Raw genomic sequence first — 26,660 nt, 5'->3', positions numbered from 1 at the left:
TGCAGCACGTTTCCCTCCATGTCATTTATCATGCCTCGGTGGAACCTAAACTTTGTTCTCACTTTCCTGATGTGCGCACCATCGAAACCCTTGCACAATTGCCCTCTTTGGCTGCTTGCCATTAAAAGTTAAGAGACTCTGGCAGCCACGGAACTCAGTGCTGCACTACCGGATGTAATCGCTGTGTTTAAAAAGCAAAACAGCTGCCCACCTCTAACATCCAGCCACCATTTATTCGAACCTTCGAAATGTTTACACATATTTGAGAGGCAACCAAAAACTCATATTTAAACAAGGTTACAATATGGACCAGTATAAACAAGACAAAGTAATCGACCGCTTGAATGTGCTCTTTGGCTGCGTGTTTTCTGCTTGTGTGAAACAAAGCACATATAAAAAGAGCGCATTCAAGCAGAGTATTACCTTGTCTTGTTTATATTGGTTCATATCGTAACCCTGTTTAAATGTGTTTTTGTTTGCCTCTCGAATATGTGTGTCCATTGAAAGTTCCTTTTTAGTGACCATTCTCTTTTCCAATAAGGTCAGTGAGTTACAGGCCCCTTTCTGTGCACCCGCCCCACACCTCCTTGTACCTGGAAAAACTGGTCCTCCAGACACATAACTCCTTCCTTGTGAAGATTGTCACTCTGTTCCACTTAGGTTAGAGCATTATCCTGCCTACCTTCTTTGCTCCAAAGAGGAGGAGTGACTCCACCGTCTGGACCCAAAAAGAGCATCATTGTTCTACCTTGATCGCACAAAAGAGTTCTGGGCCTATATTGGAGCCAAATAACTGGAAAGACTGTGCAAGGCATACCATCTCGCGATGGATCGTCCTGTGCATTAGGATCTGCTAGGCACAGCCAAGAAACAGCCCCTGATGACCTGCGAGCTAATTCCACCAGAATCAAGGCTGTGACCACTGCGTTAGCGTTCCTCTCCTCTCCTCGCATCAATCTGTTTCACCAGACACCAAGTTGGTTCTCTTGCTTCGAACAGATGCAGGGAAAAAAGCTTTTGATGGCTTAGTATGTTATTTTCCTTACTGATTCTCACTCCATAAGTATATGATAGCTTTGGCTGCAGATGTAAAATAATACAATGAGGAATTGGGCCAGGGTATATTTAAGTAAATGGATAAAGTTGGGAGGTACATTCCGGGTTCTCGGAAGATGCTCGGAAGATGATACTCAGAATATTTTCGAAGAAGAACATACCCAGGAGGAGCATGCTATGAAAGATCAGCGGCTCTCAATCAAAATCTCTTCCGGCTCCGATGTGGAGGACGAATTTGACTACTGTCAGCCAGTCGGGCAGCGTGTGAGTACCATCCACCCTGACCCCGTCTCTCCATCTAAAAAACTCCCTAAAACCTTGACCCTTCCATTAATAGACATTGTTGTACCACTGCCACAAGGCCATGGTTGTATCCAAAAGGACACTTAGGCTGTTCAATCCTCGTGTCCTGCACTGAAAATACATACTATGTGTGAAGCCTCTGTATCGACCTTGGAATGGGCACACAAGTCTGTATCCTCACACTCATTGAAACAGACCAGACAGTCAACTGCTTCTGTCTTGGGGCCGACCAAAAAACAGACCCTCGCTCCAAGATCTTTTGCTCCGTAAACAGCAGGCTAAAATCAGTATTCGGATCCGCAAACAACAATCCGATAATGTAGAGTTATAAACAGCCCATGGGGTCTACATTCACCATTAAACTTATATTAGAAACTTTGGATATCAGACAAAGGAAAATCCATATTCAAGAAGGGTCTGAAAAAATAGTCACGTCATCTCCACCAACGGAAGACTAACAGTTGAGGTGTCATTGGACACATCTATGCCACAGAAAAGAAGTCAAAGGACTGCCACCGGAACCCATTAATCATTTTTAATCTCCTCCATCATCACCACTTCCACCACAATCTCCACCTCTTCCTTCTAGTCATACATCTTCCCATTATGATCCAGTAGATGTTTCTCCCCCAGATTCGCCTACATCACACACTGGGGGTATAGGAGAACCAGACCCATGGGATATTTATGATACAGAACCCATGATATCGAATGATCCAGACTTTTATCCAGCTAGACCCTCCCTTCCTGAGGATGCAAGTGCCTACTAACAGGTTATTGCTAGGGCAGCTACTTACCTTGAGGTCTAATTACATAGAGAGTCTCTAGAGGAAGACCTCCTTTTTGACACTACTAACTACACATAATAACACGCTGTATCATATCTGCCAATACTCCCTGGTATGCTGCGTCACGCTGACCAAATTTTTAAAGAACCTATTTGTGATAGCGTTATTACCCCATGAGTGGATAAAAGGTATAAACCAGCCCCATCAGACACACAATTCATACACAGCCAAGTGCCACCAATCTCTATAGTTGCCACCACTGCCCGTGAAAGGGCTACTAGTCAAGCATCTGGAGATACTCTTCCCCCCCCCCCCCCCCCCCCCCATGGAAAGAGAGCAAGCGTATCGATGCAGCAGGCAAATGAGTGGCAGCTAAATCCGCCAACAACTGGCATATTGCAAACTCCCAGGCTCTTCTAGCATGATATGGTAGAGCGCACTGGGATGTGGTTATTACAGCATCTCCTTGAAGAATACTGTAAAAAGGGCCAACAGATTGTAGCAGAGGGTCAGGCCATCACTAAGAACTCCATTAGATGTGCCTTAGATGCAGCAGACACAGCTGCACAAGAATAAATACCAGCATTCTCCTCAGACGTCACACTTGGCTCATATGCTCAGGGTTTAAATCCAAAGTGCAGTAAGCTGTCCCTAATATGCCCTTTGTCAAGGAGCACTTCTAAGGACCTCAAGTGGCCACCACTCTAGATGAGATCAAAAAAGACACAAACAGCTAAAGCAATGGGCGCTTTGCAGACTAAAACATCTAGAAGGTCCTTTTGGCATTAAGGATTTTGTGATGGATATAATTCCTCAAACACTGACATGTCCACTTTCCAACACAAACTGGGCCAATCCACCTTCTCAAAAGGTTTTCTCAGGTGCTACTTCAAGGATGGTTACAAAGGAAGAGGTGCTTCCATTTGTGGAACATCCTCTACTACTAAATAGTGACTGCCTCACCCTTCACTGTGACCACGCAACACTTGGTGTGGGAAGACTTCAGTTTTTCTACCCAGTCTGGGAATCCATCGCTACAGACCAATGGGTACTAGCCATTAACCAACATGGTTATTGACTCAAGCTCATTACCACACCACCCAACATTCCACCTCGTACACGCAGGTTATCCTAGGATAACATAGCACTTCTCAAACAAGAAGTGAAATCATTAATTCTCAAAGGGGCAATAGAAACAGTCCCTATTCACCAACAAAGCATAGGAGTATACTCCCTTTACTTCCAATTTCCAAAAAAGCATGGGTCTTTAAGACTTATTTTGAATCTCAGGCCCATCAATCATTACATCTTCTCAGAACATGTTCACATGATCACACTACAGGATGCCATTCCCCTACAACAGGGCGACTTTATGGCCACTCTGGAGCTAAAGGACGCATATTTTCACATAACCATAAACCCTGCTCATCGCAAATACCTCAGGTTTGTCATAGCAGGAAAATACTATCAATTCAAAGTTCTGCTGTTAGGAGGCTTAACCGCCCCTCGTGTCTTCACAAAGTGCTTAGCAGTGGTTGCAGCACTCTTAAGACAAATAAGCATTACTGTTCTCCCATACCTAGAAGACTGGTTCATCAAAGCCAGAACTTATCACCAATGTCAACAACACATTCAGTTGACAGTGGATCTGCTCCACAGCTTGCAGTTCACCATCCATATTCCCAAGTCTCACCTTCAACCTCTTCCAATTCAACCATACTTGGTGGCAACTCTCAAAATACAGTTGGGGTTAGCATATCCCAATCCAGTTAAAGTACAGCATTTTCAAACAGCTGTCTCAATTCCAACCCAAATAAATTCTCAGTTCTTATTCTCATGTGTCTACTAGGAATGTTGGCATCTTGCATTGCTATAGTCCTACATGCAAGACTACACTTGCTCCCATTGCAACAGTCTTTCTTACCAGTGGTCTCAAGCACAGGGTCATCTACAGGATCTCGTGTTGATAGACCGCCCACTCACATTTCTCTGCAATGGTGGAATACCAAAAATCTATTGCAGGGCCGGCCTTTCTTGGACCCAGTGCCCCAAATCATTCGAACCACAGACTTGTCACACACTGGTGGAGGGGGGGGGGGGGAAGGGCACATCTCCAACACCTACCAATACTAGGTCATTGGGATGCCGAACAGCAAACCCTTCAAAACAACATCTTGGAACTTCAGTCAGTTTTCCTAGCACTGAAAGCCTTCCTTGCTCAGCTCTCACACACAGTTGTCCTAGTTTATACAGACAATATGACCACCATGTACTTGCTTCAAAAGCAAGGGGGGGGGGATTAACATCTTCTCATTTATCACACCTCGCTCGGAACATATGGAATTGGGCAACTCACCATCACATTAATCTACTGAAAGAATATTTACCCGGAACAGACCACACCCTGGCAGATCTGCTCTGCAGAACCCACCAGCAAACTCAAGAATGGGAACTCAACCCACCAGTTCTCCTTCCATACTTTCAAAAATGGGGGTTTCTGTAATTAGTGTGAAAATTATAAATAACACCATACATTCAGAGGACTGTATAACAATCTGTGAAATCCTTACTACAGAAATCTGCCAAATTAAAAAAGAATCCATATCTGATAAACATCTAGCCGCAGATTCCTTACCTTTAAACTTCCCCGGCGTCGGACTGTATCTGAAAGATTTCATAAGCAGTACCCCTGCACGCCGGTTGACGTTGTTAGTCTTTATTCTGTCCACGTCTATATAGGCGCCACCTTGCACACTACGTCAGTTCTTTTCTTTCCATCCCAGCGAGCGCAGATCCATCGAAGAGAGCCATCCCCTCTCATTTTTCAACAGACTTTATTTTAGACTTTTTGGCAAACTTTTTTCCGTGGTGTGTAGGTCTTCCATGTGTCTAACAGGACCTTGGGATTCAAACCGTGCCATGTTGTTCACGGATCCCCACCTCATGTGTCTTCGGTGACTGGAGCACATCCATGACCCGAAGTCGTGATCAGACTGCTGGGCCATGGGACCGAAAGCCATCGGTCCCTAAAGCTGATTGTAGCCCAGCAATGGGCACCACGGAGGTCTCCTTCCCGGTCTCGACCTTCCCAACGCTGCGTCCAACGCAGAGATGCCACCAGCACCAGCCCCATTCTTATCCCCGAAGACGCAGAGGCGGTTGGCGGTCTACGAACGCAAAGACCTGCACCGACTGAGCCTTTGGGCTCTGTCGTTTCCTCACCCTTATTCTGAAGGGCTAGGATTGGAGGAAGATTGGGAAGGGGAAGCAGGATCCCTTAGAAATCCCGCTTTACAATGAGGAAATGGACTATTATGAGGAACTGGGTGATGCTAGTGGCTTGGATACCTCTCCAGAGCCTGGCATTCTTTCACCTCTTAAACTGGCTACGGAGGAGGAAGCTTCTTTTGCTATGGTGGTGCATAGGGCTGCAGAGGTCTTGGGCCTGCAGCTTCCTGCTGTGGCTGTCAAGACCAATGTCTTGACAGCTTATTGAGGCTTCTCCACCTCTGAACCCTTGCTGCCTTTCAATAAGGCCTTAACTGATGTTCTTCTGGGGACTTGGTCCAAACCCAGCACAGAGGCTTCTGTGAATAGAACAATCGCCTGCTGCCACTGCCCTGCTCAGGGCGACCCGGCCTTCCTCTCATTGCATCCAACCCCCGAAAGCTCGGTGATCCAATCCTCTACCTCCTATGGCATGTTCCCTTCCGCACCCCCGGATAGGGAATCCAGGTAGCTGGATAGCTTTGGAAAGATATTTTTTTCTTCCACCAGCTTAGTACTATGGTCAGTAAACACTGTGTGCCTATTGGGCCCTTACTCCCTTTCCTTATGGGAGACTGTTGCACAAGTGCTGCCACAAGTCCCGGAGGAGGCCCAGGCTATCCTCTCCCAAGCTGCTGCTGACGGGAGAGACGCAGTTTACTCTTCGCTTTCTTATCAACACGACAGACTCCTTAGGCAGAGCGATTTCCTCAATGGTGGCTTTTAGGTGCCACGCCTGGCTGAAAATGTCTGGCTTCTATATGGGGATGTCCTAGCCTACCTGATGGATATGCCCTTTGATGGCTCACGCCTCTTCAGAGATAGGGTGGATGTGGCGTAAGAGCGCTTCAAGGAGTCGTGGGTTTTGGTCGGGTCCTTGGGCCTCTGTCATACTGGCCTGCGTCCACCTTTTGCTACTTTTGTAGCTACGGAAGGGGTTTCCAGCCGCACCAGTCCTATCCTAGCCAGAGGACACTGCAAGTTACGCAACCTCTGCATGGGTGTGGGCACACCTTGCCCCGACCAAATGGGTCTGGCAGCTAGATGTCAAGTCAGGCCACAAACCCCAATCCCTTCCCTCTCCCTGATGGAGGATCACCTTGCTTTACTTAGAGAGGATGTCGTGACTCTTAGCCAAAGGAGCCACAGAGAGGGTTCTGGAGCCAGAAGTAGGCTTTGGTGGCAATTCTGCTACTTTCTGGTTTTTGAAAAGGACAAAGTCTTTCATCCCATCCTCTACCTCGGAGCCCTCAACGTTTTCCTCGAAAAAGAGAAGTTCAAGATACGCAATCTGGCTAGGGTTCTAGTTGCCCTATACTCGGGAGACTGGATGGTAGCTCTGGACTTGCAGGATGCTTACTTCCATATCCCCATCCTATCTGCCCATCTGCTCTACCTCTGGTTTCCGATGGGCCACAAACATTTTCAGTTTGCTGTTCTCCTCTTCGGTCTCACTGGCGCCCCTCTGGTGTTTACCAAGGTGATGGCGGTGGTCGCAGCTCATCTGCTGAGATCAGGGGTTCCAGTATTTCCCTATCTCGATGACTGGCTGTTGAAGGCGGGCTCGCCCTAGAAAGTCATCTCCCTCCTCCAGAATATGAACCTCCTACATTTGGTAGGGTTCACTATCAACATGCTGAAGTCACACCTGACTCCTTCCAAGACGTTCCCTCTCATCGGAGATGTTCTGGACATGGTGCAGTTTTGGGCATATCCTCCGGAACGGCTAGTCCAGGCCATTCTGGCTATGATACCGATGTTTCAGCCTCTGTCCTGGATTTCGGTGAGACTGACTCTAAGGCTGCTTGGCCTCATAGCTTGATGCACCCTGCTGTGACTCATGCCAGATGGCAAATGCGGGCTGTGCAGTAGGACCTTAAGTTCCAGTGGGCGCAGCATTGGGGAAATCTCACCGACCTGGTCCAGATCTCGAAGGGAACTGCGCAAGATCTGCAGTGGTGGCTGATAAATCCTTAATGAGAGGCCCTTCTCCTCTGGATTTGGCTGGAACATAAGGGCATATATCCCTGGTGGTTCAACACCTGGCCAGTTCCATGAATGCCAGGGCAGACTAACTCAGCCGTCAGTGCCTAGCGGATTACAAGTGGTGTCTCCATCCGGAGGTGGTCCAAGGAATCTTTGAGCAGTGGGGAGACCCCTGGTTAGATCTGTTGCTTCCATCGAACTCGCAGTGTCTGTAGTTTTGCACTTTTGAGTTTCCAAGGGGGCTCTCACTCGCCGATGCTTTTCATCTTGAGTGGAGCTCAGGCCTCCTTTCTGCCCATACCACTCCTGTCCCGAGGGCTCAAGAAGATCGGAAGCGAACGGGCACAAGTCATTCTTGTGGCTCCGGACTGGGCACAGAGTTTGGCATCTCGAGCTTCTTCAAATGAGCATCGATCTTCCGATCAGGCTTCCCCTTCAGGAGGATCCTCTGTCCCAGCAGCAGGTGAGGGTCCTCCACCCGAACCTGTCCACTCTCCGCCTCCTTGCGTGGAGATTGAGCTGCAACAGTTGACAGCATTCGACTTTCCTCCTGAAATATGCAAAGTTATTCTGGCAGCCAGGCATCCCTCCACTAAGTTGGTATACGTCTGCCGATGGCAAACAATTTTTGTAAACATTGTACAGAACGGTCTATCTACCCCTTGTCTGCCTCCTTTTCGGACATTCTCCTTTTCATCCTCTCTTGCTCAGCAGGGCTCCACCCTGGGCACACTAAAGGATTGCATTCAGGCTCTCTCTGCTTTTCTGTAGTTGCCAGCTCAACCGTCACTTTTCAGATCACCCATTGTACATAGATTCCTGAAGGGGCTTATGCGTTTGTTTCCCCCTTCTCCTTTCATCATGCCCCAATGGGACCTTAACTTGGGCCTCACTTATCTGATCTATGCTCCATTCCAGCAGCTGCACAATTGCCCCCTCCGGTTGCTCACGGTCCAGACAGCCTTTTTAATGGCAATAACTTCTGTCAGGAGGGTGAGTGAGTTGCGGGCTCTCTTCTCAGCCTCTTTACCTGACTGTCTTCTCAGACAAGGTAGTGCTCTGCACTAGGGCTTCTTTTTTTGCCTAAAGTTTGCAACACCTTTCCACCTAGGGCAATCTGTCACCTCGCCCACCTTCTATGCTCCTCCACTCCCTTCTAAGGAGGAGGTACGTCTCTACCTTCTGGTCCCAAAAAGAGCGTTATCGTTCTACCTCAAACGCACAAAAGCGTTCCGGGTAGATGGCCAACTCTTTGTGGAGTACACTAGAGCAATGAAGGGACGTGCTGTGCCAAAGAGGACCATCTCCTAATGGGTGATCCTCTACATAAAAAAATTGTTATGCTCCAGCAAAAAAGAAACTTCCCGAATGCCTCGAAGCTCATTCCACCAGGGTTAAAGCTACTACCGTGGCTCTCCAGCTTCGTGTTCCAGTTCTTGACATCTGCCAGGCAGCTATGTGGGCCTCTCTGCACACGTTTGCCAAACATTATTGCCTGGAAAATCATGTCTAGAGCCATGTTTGGCTGTTCCGTACTACAGGACTTTTTTGGTTTGAACTTTTCCACAGTCCCTCTTCCAGGGATGGTATTGCTTGGGGATCTGTTCTAAGGTAAGGAATCTGCGGCTAGATTTCTCTATCAGATGGACAAGTTACTTACCGTCGGTAACGCCTTATCTGATAGACATGATCTAGCTGCAGATTCCTTACCGACCTACCCATCTTCCCCGCACTGTGGATCCGTTTTTAGTGTCGGGGCTATTCCTCTTCAGGGCCCTAGTTGTCTAAATACACCACTGTCTGTCACCTTCATGACTCTGCTGTTCTGGCAAGGAAAGTTGAGAGGTACTGACGTCAGCGCGCTGAGGTGGCGCCTGTATAGACAACGCGTACGTCATAACAACAAACCCAATGCTAACTATGTCGCGCAAAGTCGACCAACGCCACCTACCAGATGAACAACTTCTAGATCCAGCCTGATGCCTGGAACGTTCAAAGGTAAGAAATCTGCAGCTAGGTCATGTCTCTACCAGATAAGGCGTTACTGAAGATAAGTAACTTGTCCAGCGATCTAGTGCTAGAGTGATAGTGAAGTGCTGTACATTGTGAGATAGTGATAGTGAAGTGCTGTACATTGTGAGATAAAGTCACAGATGCAGAGTAAGTGGTTCTAGTTGCAGTGTTTGATATAAAAGAAGAGACTTGACTGGATGGAGCACCTAACAGCACTCAAAGGACAACCGCTCATTGTCGAATCAGCGAAATCATTGGGTGTGACACTGGACAGAAACCTAAAGATGCAGAAACATATCAGCGCCTCCACAAAAGGTGCACATTTCCACATGAACACCTTACGGAGACTGAAACCCTTCCTGCCAGCAAACGACTTCAAACAGGCAGTTCAAGCCCTAGTAATCCCAAGAGTTGAATATGGGGCTGTAGTCCTATGCAGCCTCCCTAGATCGACGACAGCCCCGCTAAGAGCCGCTATCAACTCAGCCGCAAGACTCCTCACAGGTTCTAAAAGAAACACTCACATCTCCCCAGACCTTAGAGCCCTCAACTGGCTACCGTTCGAAGCTAGAATTCATTTGAAAATTGCATGTATGACACACAAGGCCATACATGACAACACTCCGAGCTGTCTAGCTCAGAAACTGGTGCTCTCCGCTGGTAATCGGTCCTCTAGGAGCTCAAGGAGTCTTCTACTGAAACCACAACGATTTGCCAAAAAGAAAACGTTCAACCGGACCTTCTCGGGAATGGCTCCTAGGATTTGGAATGCTTTGCCTACAGAAACAAGACTTAACCCTTCCACTGCCTATTTCAAATAAGAAGTGAGAGATTCTCATGGCGAAACTCACTTGCATTATGTACTTCCCACTGTAATATAAGTATTAGTCTTCATTAATGAACCCCTGTTATTGGAATCACATATATTACTATTTTTCTATGCATGCACCTGTGTCCAACATCTTCCTTGTAAAGCGCTCTGATACCCGCAAGAGTCTTGTTCGCCCTATATAAAACCTTCAAATAAAATAAATAATTAATTAGAGAAATTTTTATTAAACCATGATTGTGCTACATATGTGCACTTGTAAAACAGTTCACGTTTATATCCTCATGGCTTTAAAAGTCTGTGGGTCATCAAATCAAAATGATTTCCTCAAGCAGAGATGATGTAGGATTAAGCAGAAGTGGATACAAGTCCAGTCATTTTGATCAAGAGTCATCACAGGAAGAGTTCAGAATCAATTTGCACAAAATAATTTCATGCAAGACTAAAGTGAATTTGATGTGCTGTGTGCTTGATAAGTCCCTCTTTGTTGTCAGACAGTCCGGGACAAGAATTCCAACCCCTTTCATTGCTCTGCATTCATTGCTTAGTTTTACACTCGCCCTTTAGTCCATTCCATCAAGGCGGTTTGTTACCTGATTGATACATCAGTGTTTGGAGACGTGCCCTCTAGTGGAAAGAATTCTGCTACTGTTCCTTATCTTAAAATGTCTTCCACCACTGTCCATTCATGAATATCATCGGGCTAATACTCTACCTTCGATTTTGCAGTTGAATCCAATGTATTGCATGTTCATTCTAGTTGTCTGTAATATGATTCTTGTATTCGGGGCATTCTGCTGTGTTTAGGATTTGTATTTGTCCTGCTAAGTATGTGGAAATCCAAATACATCCTGTGGAGTTAATTGAATTGTATAATATAAAACTGCCATTACCAGAGAACTATTTGACATGGCAGTGCTATTTCCTGAAGGACCTCCAGTAGAGACTGCCATATTTTTCTTGCTGTCCTCTCAAGTCTAGAATTTTGCATGAACGTTCCAAACAGTTCGTAAATGCCAGCACTAGTCTTTTTGATAACTGGATACATCATGTTTTTACGGTGTGGCCAATGAATATTTATGCTGGTTTTTGCTGAAAATAGATCTATTTGGACGTGCTAACAGTTGTGTTTATGTAGGGGTAATGCATCAGCCACCAAAAAATAATGCGAGCCTCGAGACCAATCCATGATACTGATATTCTATTAATGTTAAGTTGACTTCTCAGCTAGAAGAATTTTCACCCATTTTCTCTTTTTCTCTTTAGATAAGGATGGGTTCCCTGCTGGAGCACCAGTTGTAAGTACATTTCTTTGCCAGTTGCATGTTTTATAGAATTACTGAATTACAAAAACTGTGCTAGCTGACAGCATTGATTTTGAACCTCTTTTTTTCCACACCTGCCACATTCTCTGTTCACCTTTTTCCTGTTTCATGCAAATGGTGTGTGACTAGTATGGCCAAATGAGTTGCAGCACCCTCCAAAATTGCGCATGAAAGTCAAACTTGTTAGGCAGCCAGTTTTGGTATAAATGTACCTTTCTACCGGCATACCCTCATTCTGGACCAAATAAGACAAATACATCAAATACACTCCATTTGGAGCGTCCTTAATCGCTAGTATGTGACAGTTGCATGCTTCTCCATGGCAGAAGCATTTCACCAGGATAGCACGACCAACCTCTTCAGAAATTAGGAAAAGCGGAAAGTATGTGCTTCAGTTATCCACGGTTTGCACCATGTGTTATTGATCACATGCAGTGCACTCTCCTGCATTCCAGTATTGTATTTGGAGTACTGCAGCTTGTGGTACTTCGGCCTTTGCTTCGGAACACAGTGTGCACAGAATGTCTCATGATCCTGCTTTCTAAAAGTCACTGTGCACCAAGACGCAGTCCAGCTCTGCTTATTTTTAGTCTGGGTCAGAACTGACATTTTGTGCTTCATGTGGAAACAGCATCACAACTGAAAAATTATTTGTTTACTGGTAGGGTGTAGTGGGAGTGCACCCTTGTGACAGGCACATTAAGTGATCAACAGTATGCGTAAAAATCCACTGCTGTAGGTTCAGGTTACATTGAAGTCTTACCTTTTTAGATTCTGCTCCAATTGTCTTGTGAAATTGGCGCTGTCTAATCTGCATCCAATATGTAATTTGTCCCTTTAAGAACACAATTAAACTAATGTCTTAACTTATCAAAACCGTAGGGAAAAAAATTCTGTCACCACTGTGACGGTTGGTGGACTTTCTAAGCGGTTATGGAAAAGATCAAGGACAAACAAATTAGTGCAGGTGGCGTCTTTAAAAGTGATGCTGAATTGGGGAACAGTATAGATCTGGCAGAATAATTGATTCTGAGAAATAGGCTTGAGGCCAGTGAAATTGAGAATAGGACAATACTATTTTTGACACACACTAAGTGACACGCCAAAGACATGATCCATAAGTATTAGATGATCTACATAGTTTGGTGCACAAGTTTGCTGCCAGTGCATTGCTACTTTTAGACCTCTCAGCTGCATTTCACACCATTAATTACTACTTACCCATTTGAAAAAAAAACCTGGAAGAGTTGGGGTGCTCTGGCCTAGTTCTTAAGTGGCTCTAGTAATTTTTGACCGACAGGGCAGTTTGTATCTCTTCTCTTTCTTCAAAGTAATGCCCATTGAAGTGAGGTGTCCCAGAAGGTTCCACTCTCCCCACTATTTCATCTATACATGCTCTCCCTGGCAAAATTACCCCAACAGCAGGGGAGTAAATTCCACCTGTACACAGGTGACAGTCAAGTCGAGCTTTGCAACTGCCTTGCAATTATTCGATGGTGCACGTGAGTTAATTTTTCAAAACGAACCCTTCAAACACTGAGGTTTTACTTACATACTTGAAATAGGAACAACAGCCGTAGTCTTTAATTCTGGTTCACCGCCACGTGACTGACAACATTGTAAGAAACTGTCTTTATGGATTCCCATCTTCCCATTTAACTTTTAAACTGCTAAGGTCACAAGCACCTGTTTTTTAAAAAAAAATTTTAAACCTGTGGACCCTGAAACAAGTTTTTGTATATTCTTGTTTCCAGTTCTCTCTACTCAACATTTCAATCCAGTCCTACAAGATTGGATTCTAGAAATTGTATCTAGCTAGCCTTACCTGTTAAACAATTTCAACAATTTCAACTAATTCAAAATGCTGTAGCTTGGCTGGTCACGGCTGACCTAGCTGTGATAACATTACGCTGATAATGAGGGCATGCCATTAGCTACCTATCTTCAACAGTCCTTTTTAAATCATGATCATTGTGCACAAAGCCACCTGTCAGAATACATTTGTCCTGCTGGTCTTTACATTTTTGTTATAGTTCAACAAAAAGTCTGTTCTGGCAACCAGTTTCTTCTTTCACAACACAAATATAGATTGACTTATATGGTGGCAGAGCATTATCCTTTGTCACTCCGCCCCTTTACTACAATACAATAGTTGAAAAACATGGCTTTTAAATCTGTCTGTAGGTCTGTCTAATAATCTATTTAATAAGCTATCTAAATTTTCATTTAAAGAAAGAACTCATTTCAATGAAATAGTCAACAGTTCAATTAAAATGATCATAGAAAATCTTTTAAGGGTTGCACTGTACCCCCCTCCCCTTCCTGGTAAACCATCACGTCAGTCCATTTTTCCAGCTCCTGGAAACAGAATCCTGGGGTGCTGAGCTTTGCATTTTTGGCTTTATTTCCCTCTGCGAATATATCAGAACCTGTATTTCTTATTTTTTTTCAATACACTTGACGTCTTTTAAGACTTAGTATACATTTATGACACTTTTCCTATAAGAAATATATATGGGAAGAACATAGGTCTATAATCCTTAAAAAGTCTGTATTGTTTGCCTTTGTGAAGATCATCATTCAGAAACCAATATCCACTGTTAAAATTTCTTCAGGAGAAATCTGAAATACCGAGAGACTTGAGAAAAGATCGGGCTCAGGCTGCACAGCCTACAAGTAAGACATCCAGCAGCAGCTGCTGATACATCCCAGGCCTATGGAAAGGTCACCCTCTATTAGTGCTCCCTCTTCCTGTTCCAAGGACTACCCTAAGGGTAGATCTAGGGAAAAGTCACCAGAGGAAGAGACGTTACTCCAGATCGATGCAAAGAATCATGACATTGAAGTCTGCCAACATACCCACTTGTGTGATGCCGAGGCAGTGTTAAGACGACATACAATGTTGAATGAGTCTGAACAGTCTGCCAAAGCATCCATTGATGTCGAAACCACCTCCATTGTCTACACCCACCTGTCATAAGTTGTCGAAGCCTAGTTTGACATCGAGACAAACCTCCTCCTCAACGTCGACTCTTATTAGTGTATTTAGACTTTGGGAGCTAAGAAAGAGGAAAGTGCCTAAAATATCTGACTATTTGCTAACCTAATCCCCTTAAAGAGAGAACTCCTCAGGTAGTTCTTTTATGCACACCATTGCAAAGGGGTTCAAAATCTCCATGTTTTTTCCTAGGCAACCCGGATACTGAACGGCCCATGGCATCTCCTCTACTTCCTCCGCAGAGAATTCCACTGATTCCTTCATCTTCTCCTGTAAGTTCTTGAAGGGAAAGATTTCATCATACACAGATTTGTTCTTCTACAACTCTGATAAAAGATTTAACCAAGCAAATGGAAGAGAAGGTCTTTTAGAGGGAGATCAACCTCCCACTCCCAATCTAAATGCTGCAGCATAAAGTCTTGTTCTTGACAAGGGACAAGATTTCCGTATTGGACCTCTTCCTCACGCAGTCCTTCTATAAGAGATCACTCTCCAGCCCTCTGATTCACTTCCGCAAAGTGAGTCTCCAGTAGACTTCTTACTACCTTCTATGTGGTACTGGTTAGTGGGGGCAACAAAGTTGAATAATATGACCGTGCCAACTACAACTTCAGTGGCATGTGAGACCCTGTATCGGAAAGCTGTATCCAAACCACCTAATGTTGGTTCCTGGACTACTTAAACCTGCTATGCAGTTTCTTTTAACACTTGTTTCAATAAAGTCTGCACCATCTAAAATTTTGAAGAAGTATAAACCACCTGATCAGGACCCTCTCTTCCTAAGAATGGACGCTCTTCTGGAATTTGTGATTGTATCTGCTGCAATGTAAACAAATACAGTCGCTCCTTCTGTTTCACTGGACAAAGAAACCAAGTACATGGATTCCGTAGGAAGAAATATTTTGGAATTTCTGCAACAATAATGAAGTGCTTCGGTGCCCCTGCAAGTTTGTGGAGATAAGACGGCTCTCTGGGACGCTCCCCAAAGATTCATTGAGAAATGACTGAAGGAAGACAGAGGATTTTCAAGAAATCCTTAATGAGGGTATGGGTGTCTTGAATCAAATAATTGGCCCTGCCGCAGGCAATTCAGGTCTGGCTGCTCATTGATACTGTTACAGAATCGATCTCAGAAGGAGTTCAATGTTCAAACTAACTTGTGTAAAACTGAAGATCAACGATGTATCTCAAATTTAGCGTTCTCCAGAAACTGTCTTCCGATCACATACGGATAACAGGAAGGGTCGTGCTAAAGCAGATATGGAACCAATAAAAGCAGAGAGGTAGACATATAGCAGTCACTTTCTTTCTCTTAGAGGGTTAAAGTCCCTCAATGGCCACAGCAACATTGGAGACCTCTTTACACACCTTGCAAGCCCCCCAGCGGTTGGGGGAGGGGGGCTGCAACCAGCTGCAGGGAAGCCCCTGATAAACCATGAATTCCTCCTTACCTCCTAGCCATTAGTAACTGGCGTGCAATTTTCAATATTTGGATTGCAAAAGTACATCCTTTGGAGAAGAGGCTGTCGCCTATTTGTGTGAAGTTCCCCAATCTATTACGAACTCTTCTCTTGGCACAATAGATATCCCTTCTAGGATTAATATTGTCTTGTGTTTTTCTGGTTTCTTATACCAGGGTTCATATGAGGCTTCAACAATGCCTAAAGGACTAGTGGAAACAGTTCTCAAACAGCTGGGCAATAATTCAATGCTAATATTGCACCAATTCAATCATTTACATTGTAGACCCAGTCAAAAAATGTAATGAAAGGAATCTCATTTGATCTGGACTTTCCTGCTCAACTAATCGTTACAGATGCATCTCTCTAGATATGGGGAGCATACATGGATCTCACAGAAAGGCTTAAGGCACTTGGTCAGAGAATATAAGTTATCACATCAGCCTACTGGAGCTAAGAGCAGCCCAGAAGGCTCTGAAATAGTTCATTCATTCACAACTAACTCCCTTCTTGTTCAGACTGACACTACAAGGACACTTTAGTACCTGAACAAGTAGGGATGGGCACATTTCAGACCTCCGTCTCTAGAATCACAAGCCATCTTGCAATGGCTTATAGCAAGTTAATTTAACACCGCTGTCATTCACCTGCCAGGCATTCAGCATACAGAAGCAGACTGTCGCACATTTCAACAAAATGACAACTGGGTTCTCAATGAAAATGTCCTGCAAAGCATCTTTCAAGATTGAGGTTATCCCCAAATAGATTTGATCGCAGATGCAAGAAACAAAACGTGCCCAAATTACACCTCAAGATTCGACCAGCCACGGTTGAAAGGGAATGCATTTAGATAGATTGACTGGTCAATTAAATTTCTGTACTCCTTTCCTCCTTTTTCCACTGATACCCAATATTCTGATCAAGCTGTATCATTCCAAGACCAGAATGATTGATAGTGTCTGAATGTCCCGTACAGTGTTTTTTTCTTTGGGACTACTACACTAGCCGAATTACCACACTGAGGCTGCTGTGCAGACAGGATCTCATATGCAAGATCATGGGCCAGGTCCTGCTTCCCATCCTTTAATTTAGCAGTGTGAACATCTGAATATACTGTAGTACAGTATGGACATTCTGCGAGAGTCCAAACGTCATTCCACTAAAACTTTTTATGCTTTCAAGTGGAAACGGTTCGGTATTTGGTGCATTCAAAACAATAACGATTCTTCCATGTGTCAGGATGAGGTGGTAAATCCTTATTTACTTGATCTGGCAAGATCTTGTTTGCATTTGTCATCTCGTAAGGTACACCTTGCAGCAGTTAGTGCTATAGGAAATGTCCTTTATGGCACGCTGCCGAATAAATTACTCGATGATGACTCCTCTCTCTCACATCTTAGTGGGGGTCAGTTGCCAGCCTAGCAGTCCAGGGCAAGTGAATCAGAGTGATATCACAACAGCATGTGAATGTGTTGTGGTTGATCCATGCATTCCTAGCCCTCTCAGTCTTTACAAAATACATACATATACGGACATACAGACACCTTATTTCCAAGGTGGGGGGGGGGGGGAGGAATACATAATCATAGGTGGAGTGTTTTAATCTTTCTAGGTTGGTGGGGTGGTGATTTTGTTCATGACTCCTTCAGTGCAACCTTGAATCCTGAGACAAAACTATGAAGAGCAACAAGTTGCATTACTCAAAACCCAACACTACATTGCAGACTGCACAGCCACTAATAGTGCTACAGGTAGTTAACGACTTGTTAGCAGTTGTTACTCCGTTTTGGGCAGATATCATTTTCTGATTATTTGGCACCATGTTTTAAGTACATTTATACTGATATTTGATGTGAACCAAACTACTTTTTATTATCCCATTTAATAGCCAAATGCAAAAAGCTCCGAACCCTCGCCAGCTGCAACCGAAGAGGAAGATAATGAAGAACCCCCTCCCATCATCGCCCCACGTCCCGAGCACACTAAATCAGTGAGTCCTAGTTACATTTTGTCATATTTACATGTATATGTACCCTTTATGATTGAATACAGACCATGATATATACTTTTGAAAGGAGGGTCACCGAGACTCGATAGAGCCAGTTAGGATGGTCATGTGCCTTTGGTTTGCAGATTATGTTGAAATTAATCCTAGTTGTTACATTCTTTCAGCACCCTACATTGGTACCATTTTGTTGGGATCAGTCTTGATGACTGACTTTAGCGGCTCTTAATTGAAAGCACCACAGTTCTGAAGCCATGTTTTATCTTTTAGTTTAGAATTGGGATTATTACTACCACTTAATAACATTTTGTAAATATTTTTCTATCTCAATCAGTAAAACTAAAATGCTGACATACATTGGGAGCAATAAAACCTGCATCGACTAAACCAGTTAATCGTTGCAGCTGAATTTCAAAATTAAACAAGCACTTGCAAAACCAGTAGGTCTGGCTTAGAACAAAGTACCTCCAAATTGACTGGTCACTTTAGGCACTTAATCGCTCAACATTCATTCACTATGTGTGTCATTCTTTCACACAGGCACCCTTTCATCACCCATGGACTCATTCTTGAATGAACTTCCACTTTTAGCCATCCATGTACTGCCTCACTCATTAATAATAGATTCAGCCTGACACTTATTCATTGTTCCATGCTCTCATTTATCCATCTACGTGTTAACCCATTCTGATTCAACCACTCATCCACACAGTTACGCACAATCGTACCAGTCAATAAAGACACTTTCACATAGAGAGTAGCCAAACATATTAACTTTGCAGATGAAGCAGCAGTGTGCTAATTACAGGAAGTAACACTAATTTAGCCTATTGGCTGCAGCCCCTCTAGTAGAATTTTCATTTTTGTGCACTCCCTAATGAAGAGGTTAGTGTGGAAACAGTAAAACAAATGTGCCATAGTGTCACTTGTAGGGTATGACACATTCTGACAATTTTGACAGTCCTTTAGTTTATAATTTCAGCACAGACCAGGTACCAAACATGAAAGCCTTATCAATTGTTTCTTGATTACATAAGGCTGTAGCATTGCTTGTGCTGCACTCGTAATTCTAGGGACTCCAAAAGCAGCTATCTCTGACAGTCCTTCTGTTTCTCACGTTTGGAATCCTGAGGTAAACTCCTTCCATAAACAACTAGTGTCATCTGTTGTAGGCAAGCCTCAAATATATTCAGATGTAAAAACCTGTGTCTGATGGTGCCATACACCAACAGCCTCTTCCTCAGTCCGCCCAACTTTCTCAAAACCCCGCTTTGTCACAAGTCCCTTCTCTTACATCGATCCATTCCATCACCTTGAAAGATGATGCAGGCATGAACACAGTAGCCAAACCTAATGTACATAATGTAATAAATCCATTAACATGTAGCAGTGTCAATTGAAAATGCATAGCCAGGCTTCTCTGAAGGTGCTACATGCTCACTGATCACAGGTGATGTGCTGCACTTGTTGATGGCAAATCAATCAGAGTTTTGTAGAGCATGCTATTCACCCGTGAGGGTCTCAAGGCGCTGGGGGTGGGTGTTAGCAGCTCCGGTGGGGTAATTCAAAGGGCCAGGTCTTGAGGTCTTTCCTGAAATAGTGGTGTCGATCTCCATCGGAGGTGAAGGGAGAGTTTGTTCCAGGTCTTCACTGCGAGGTAGAAGGCTCTTCCACCTGCTCTGGACCGGTAAAAACGTGGGAAGTTGGCTAAGGAGAGATCTGCGGATGGAGGTTTCTCTTTGGGGGCGTGGAAGGGGATTCGGTCATTGAGGTATTAGGGTCCGGTGTTGTGGAGGGCCTTGTAGGCGTGAGTGAACAGCTTGAAAGTTATTCTTCTTTCGATGGGGAGCCAGTGGAGGTCGCTGAGGTGTTGTGATGTGGTAGTGCCATGGGATGTCGAGGAGAAGTCTCGCTGGGGCGTTGTGGACGGTCTGGGGTTTGCGGAGGAGTTTTTTGCGGATCCCTGCTTAGAGAGCATTGTCGTAGTCCAGTCTGCTGGTGAGGAGTGTGTGAGTGACTGTTTTACTGGGGTCGGGGAGGATCCACTTGAACATCGTGCGAAGCATGTGGAGGGTGTTGAAGCATGTGGAGGATATGGCGTTGATCTGGGGATTCATGGTGAGTGACGAGTTAAGTTTGATGCCAAGGTTGTGTACATGGTTGGTTAGTTGGGTGTGGGTGGATTTCTGAGGGCGGGGGGCCACCAGGTGACGTCCTATGCAGAGGGTGTAGAAACTAGGATGAGGACTTCTGTTTTCTCCAAGTTGATCTTTAGGCAGCTGTTCCTTACTCAGGTTGCAACGGCTTTCATCCCTTCTTGGAAGTTGTGCCTGGTGATGTCTGGTTCCTTGGTGAGGGGGAGGAGCTGGGTGTCATCGGCTTAGGAGACTATGTTGAGCCAATGGTTTCTGACGATGGCAGAGAGTGGGGTCATGTAGATGTTGAAGAGTGTGGGGCTAAGGGAGGATCCCTGGGCCACTCCGCATCTGATCTCTGTCGGTTCTGAGAGAAAGGATGGGAGTTTTGTTCTCGGTGTTCTGCCTGAGAGGAACGATTGTATCCAGTCTCGGGCCTTTCCTTGGATGCCGGCGTAGTGGACCCTGTTGGCTCGTGTGCAGTGGAAGATGGTGTAGAAGGCTGCTGATAGGTCCGGGAGAATGAGGGCTGCCGTATGGCCTTGGTTGAAGAGGGCACAGATTTCGTTCGTGGCGGCGAGGAGGGCTGTCTCGGTGCTATTGTTGAACTACCCTGCTAGGCGTCTGTGTTACACTCTCTGGTCAGAGATTCTCCACTTTTGCTTTTTATTGCTTGCCAGATAAATATTTAAGTTCAATACCTATCTGCAGGGATTACTGCAGTTCTGGTGACAAACAACCTCTGTGAATAGATATACTATACTAAAACACTACTCACATTGATCCCTTTTCAGTTTGCTTTTTTTGAAAAGGCAATCTTTCAAAATGAACTCAAATGTCTGTCTTCTCCGGTTTGTGATTACAAATTTACTTTACTGGACTAAATTGTGTAACTTGCAAGCCTCCAGTCCTTAATGTTTAGGAGAGCCTAGGCAGTGCACATGCGCTGTCTTTGAGACATGCTGTATTCACTCTTTGAGCTTTGAACACTCCCAGCGCTTTTCATTGGTTTTGTCTGCCTTTCTAAATTCTTTTTGTTCAATTGGTGAATAGTTGACATTTTCCTGCCATTTGGCTGTTTTGTTCAAACCCTAGAGACTGCCCCTGCCTACTACATGGATCCTTTCACTATCTGCCATATGTTTAGTTTCAACGCACTACTTTCTTTCCCCGCGCTTGTTTTTTTTTATTATTGTTTCCTGCGTGTGTCTTTGGTTCTTGTTCAGCTTTGGAGCCAGTTGCTGCTCATGTCTGTTGTTAGTGTTCACCTTCAGCGCACGGCTCTCCTCCCAGTTCACTTAATCTCTCTGTGGCCCCCTTCTGCCCCCTGTTCAATTTCACAGTTTTCATTGTTCGGTGATCTTGCCACCGCCCGCTCGTCTAGAATTATTTCTACTTCTTTATTAAAAGCTCTTTTGTGGAATGATTAGCGGGGCGGCAGGATGGTATTATGGATTCCTCGCAGCTCTTAACCAAATGAGGTCACCTGGAGACCTGCCAGTGCTCCTGTTTGCACGTGGCTTATGGAGGCAAATATTTCAACACCCCAATTTGTGCTTGACTGTATGCAAATAATATAAATTGCACCATTCACAAGATGCCTGCATGGAACAGGATATTTCTCCATCAGAAGTATTAATTAACTTTAAAGATGTTGAAATTATTTGTCAAGTGCAGCTTCTACTATTTAACCGTAAACAACTATCAAATAAACATTCAAACATGTATATCACAGAAAACCTTCTGGTTGTGGTCAGATTGTACCAGAACAAGAAATTTCCTTTGGATGCGAATGTCAGGCACATTTGCTTACCCACGTTTCCGTGCTCTCTGCATCATTGGGTAGACGGGGGTGTGGGGTTGAGGATGGTTCTTCAGGTGGATAGGGTATGGTTGTGTACGGTTTCAATCAACTCAAACATTTTTATTGTTCATACTGGACTTTTCCTACCACCTAAGCTCTTCACATCCATACTGACTCAGTCCATGAAAACTGACAGTCGTGTTGAAAGCAATAAAAGGGCTGAATGCTAATTTAGTGAGGTCTGAGGGAGCAGGGAATGCATGTATGAAAAGGTTCGACACGAGTTTGCGTGGATAGTTTCTACTTGCTATATGAATTTGCAGGGACTGAACCATGTTTATCCGAAATTAATCTGTTTGACATATCCGTAGAATAGCTTTGTTTGGAGTGAAGGTGTTAAGTGGATAGTGATAAATTATTGTAAATGTAAAGGGCTAATCTGAATTTTTGACGCATGGCTGTAATAGCATTCACAGGCTGACCATTCTGAGAAGAGTAGTTCCTTTGTGGTTACCACAACAATCTTTGACTCCTGTATCATTGACAAAGTGTATTGTTTGAAGCGAATGCGTCATTGAGACAGTTTGAATTTAACATAAATATAGAAGAATGAACAAATACTTTTTTAATCCCAAATGAAGGCCAATAGGTCTGGCATAGGCATGATTGCATTTTAAAGGCTAGTGGTTCAAGGACAAGTAATTGCTTAGAGGCTGTTTCTATGAGCAACAGTCAAGGTGTTTAAGCTCTTGTTCTCTGCCTGATATTACATTATCAACACTACTTTGCAGAGTATAAGTGTAGTGATAGCCTCTAAAATGAAGTAAAACTATTTGGCTCCACTGTTTCCCCTAGGTGGTCAAAACATATTAATTGTATGGAACCTCATTATGTGTCTTTCAAAATGATGGACTTGTATATGTTGTCAAGTAAATAATTCACGTATATAGCAGTGTAAACCACCATTTATCGACCAATGAAAAACAGGTAGCCATTAGCATGTAATTTACCATGTTGTTCCAATCTTGTTTGTTGCCACTTTTAGAAAGTTTCCTTCATTGCTCTTGTGATAACTCACATCCTTTGTCAAACATAGTGTAAAATGCCTTTGATGTAATAGGCTTCAATACATTTTATACATGTGGAGAATTTACTTCATCTGCTTACAAAAGCCCTACCTGCAAGTAATTAGTAATATAATCTGTCAGTACTTAACCGATTTAACTCTATTCCTATTAAGCCCATTACGTTTGTGGACAACTTAAAAATTCAGTGGCATTCCTGTCCAATCATTCTTTGGCATGATTCTGTTGGTTACCATCTACAATAATTAGCTTTTTGTTTAATCTCTGAAAAATGTGTTATTTTAAGAGCATCTGGTAGACTAATGGTCCCAAATGATAGGCTGTTTTCAAGAAATGTATTCGCTGAATGACTGCGTTTTTTTATGGCATGGTGGAGGAAGAGCATACTTCAGGGAGTTTTTCTTTAGAAGTCCCCCACCATTGCAAAGCACTGTGACTGATGCCTTGATGGTAGGATATGGGGCACTGACAATTGACCACTCAATTCATGGTAAGTGGTTCCTTTTTAGGACAGAAATACCACATCAGCATGATGTAGCTTGGCACAGTTCACCTGGCCTTAAAGTATTTCCTTCCATTAGTCTTATCAACCTACATCATTCTTCAGTTGGGCAATGCTATAACGGTTTATTACCTCAACAAGCCAGGGTCTAGCAGAACCAGAGTCCCTTTGTGGGAAGCTCACTCTGTCAGGCATTGGTGCCCAGCGATTTGCATTAGCCTAACAACGGTCCATATCGCAGACCTACAGATTTGAAAGGCACACAACTGACCACGAGTGGATGCTCAAAGAAGACTGTTTTAAATGGAATCTTGCAGAGCTCCACATGTGGCATTGCCTGCCACGACAGAATACGTCTAATGCTGAGATTTTGCAACCAAGGCTTCCAGAGACAGGTTTCCTCTGACCTGATTCATGGAGAAAGCTACTAGTCCACGCTTTTCCTACGATTCCTCTTTCCAAGGGTGATTGAGAAGCTTGGACACCAGTGATCAAATTATTGCAGACTGGTCAAGTCTGTGATTGTATCATGACCTGCATCGCCTGTCTGTGCAGCTACAGTGCGGTCTGTCATGCTGGCCAAACCTCACCAGATGTTTGACAAAAACCTCCACACCAGCCTGCCATTGATGAGATTGCCCTTGTGGCCCTGGAGTACCTGCCGGACGACCACTTGTATATGGCAGATGATTGTGTTACTACGCTGAGGGTGACAGAACATTATTCTGCTAAATATTAATGTGCCTGCAAGTAGAAGACCCTCTGCATTTGGTGCTTACTGGAAAAGGTGAACCCGCTTAAAGTGTATTGCCTTGCTTTTATTTGGCCAAATCCGGCTTTCAGTTATGTTCTACTTGGTGCATATGGCTGCCATTACAGTTTACAGGAAGTGTCCGTGGAAGGCATCTTGTTTCACTTTTCCTAGCCTTAGGAAACACCTAGACCTCTTCTGTCACTTACTTCAGAATCTACAGCATGTGAGAGGTAGTGTTCCAGGAATTAATGCACTGATATTTTCCGTCAAGTGCACTTAGACTGTGTTGGCCAGTTGGCAAACAAAACAAGCATTTACAATGCAATAGGTCTCGCAATGACATTATTTTGAGCTATTGACATTGTAAATGGCAATGCCTTAATTTTTTTTTTTAAAGGAATTGTTATTTACAATACCAAAACCAACACCTATTGCATTGCATAGTGCGGTGTCCGTGAAGACGGCACGGCGTTTATTAGATCGAAAAGAAAACTACTGTTGATTCAAAATGCAGCAACCGACCTGATTTGGGGCCTGAAAACAATGACCATATATGAGCCTTGCTTCGTAAATTCCTCTGGCATCCATTCATAAAATGTGTGTCCGAAAGCCATGAATTTGGCGCACAGGGTTATACATGCCACAGGTTTATATATGGAATAACCCATAGTCTAGCCTTTTAAAATAAGGGGATGTTTTCCATCCCTGGTCTTAAGATCGGTAAAGTAAAATCTTATAGGGTGTCAGGCATCTCATTACTAGTGCCCCAAATATATAACTGATAGCTTTGACCCTCACCACCACACCCATGTTAATAGTACCTGGTGTACCAGTAACTCTGTAGATGTGGAGTTACTGAAGATCATGAGCGAAACCCTGAGTTTCCACGGTGAAATTACGAATTCCGTGCAGAAGTGAGCACACTTTGAAAATCTGGCTTTTTAAATAATTTTTAGAGCAGGTGAGTAAAGTCTGTTGTACTGTTGAATATCCCTTAGCGCCAAGAAGCCTTGGCGAATGCGTACTTCAGGAGCAAAACCGAACATTATGTAGAGGAGCAGTGGGAAAATATGGGGCAATATGAATGTTGTGGCACAGAAGACAATAGTGGTCAATGAAAAATGAAAGTGGAACAGAAGTAGGAAACGTAGTGAAGAGGAGGACAGGATAGATGAGAAAAGAGACAACAGCAAGACAGAGCGTAGGAGTGAGTAATTTAAATATACGAGCATGAAAGTGATACAGAGGAGGTACACAAAAGGAGCGCTGACTTGATATTTTGGCGCTGATGTAAGCTGCCTAAAAATATCACCTTTTTATATGCGTGAACGTCTGCAGTGAATCATATCTCATAACATTAAAGACAATCCTTTTAAGGATAATATTTCTACGTTCGCTTCAGTTTAGATAGTCAGATATCATCAAAGATGCTCTTCTTGGCATTTCTTTATTACATGATGAGAAAACACGACAGTGACATTTCCGGGGCTTGTGATTAACATTCATGTTTCCCTCAGTGATAGGTTCGCTCAGCGCCGCAATAGCATCTTGCAGCCCCAAGGGCAGCGGCGCCGCTGAGTGATTCCGAGCCCCACCCCAGAGTGCGAGGACGAGACGCGGAGAGCCTGCGTGTCTAGAGTACAATGATGCCTGGTACATCGCGTGCTATGACATAAGAAGTGCTTGAGAAATTATGATAAAAATGTCTTGTAACGTGATTATGGATTGGCCACAAAAAAAGCAACGGATAAGAGGTGCACAACACTGAGACAGGTGTTAGATGAACAGTTCCCGGGCGACCCAAACATAAAACAGAACTTATGAGAAAGCAAATTCATTTATCACGGTTGGATGTGAAAATAGCTTCAATTAGCCCAGTCAATAGCTTCAGTCATTGATTCAGAACCATACTAACATAAGCCTAAATAAGGTAAGAGGAGAGCCTAATATCAAAAAAGTATTTACAAGAACCAGAAACCCAAGCACCACTGCCACTCTCTGCATGCCAACCCCATCGTAACTTCTCATAGGCAAAACCACTGACGCGGCCGCGGGAAGAAAATTAAAGTGATCGCGTGCTGTGAGTGGGCTTTAAAACGCCCGAACGCGCGCGCTGTGAGCAGGCTTTAAAAAGCCCGAACACAGCCTTTTGGGTGCCGCGAGCTATGCGATGTGCCCGCACCATGACTAAAGAGGAAAGCCAGATGGCGCCTCTGCTCGTGATTGTGTGCGTAACTGCACTCTCTATGCCACCCAAAAAGCTGTGGTCCGGCTTTTTAAAGCCCACTCACTAAATGTCTTGCCAGAGCAGCGCATGTGCTGGCTCAGGCGAGACCTAAAAAGAATAAAC

At 44.1% G+C, this 26,660-nt stretch overlaps 1 protein-coding gene across 1 annotated transcript in view; it reads left to right on the top strand.

The window, feature by feature from the left end:
• PAK2 (p21 (RAC1) activated kinase 2) overlaps nt 1-26,660 on the top strand; it is a 403,878-nt gene that overhangs the window by 161,928 nt on the left and 215,290 nt on the right. Inside the window, exons 5-6 of the mRNA XM_085634213.1 lie at nt 11,509-11,540; nt 17,914-18,015. Of these exons, the coding sequence (XP_085490339.1) occupies nt 11,509-11,540; nt 17,914-18,015 (134 nt within the window). The remainder of the gene's footprint in view (nt 1-11,508; nt 11,541-17,913; nt 18,016-26,660) is intronic.

The sequence above is a fragment of the Triturus cristatus genome, chromosome 11 (assembly GCF_964204655.1).
Source record: "Triturus cristatus chromosome 11, aTriCri1.1, whole genome shotgun sequence".
Taxonomy (NCBI): domain Eukaryota; kingdom Metazoa; phylum Chordata; class Amphibia; order Caudata; family Salamandridae; genus Triturus; species Triturus cristatus.
The sequence above is the reverse complement of the archived record's forward strand: the minus strand, read 5'-3'. Positions and strand labels throughout refer to the sequence as shown.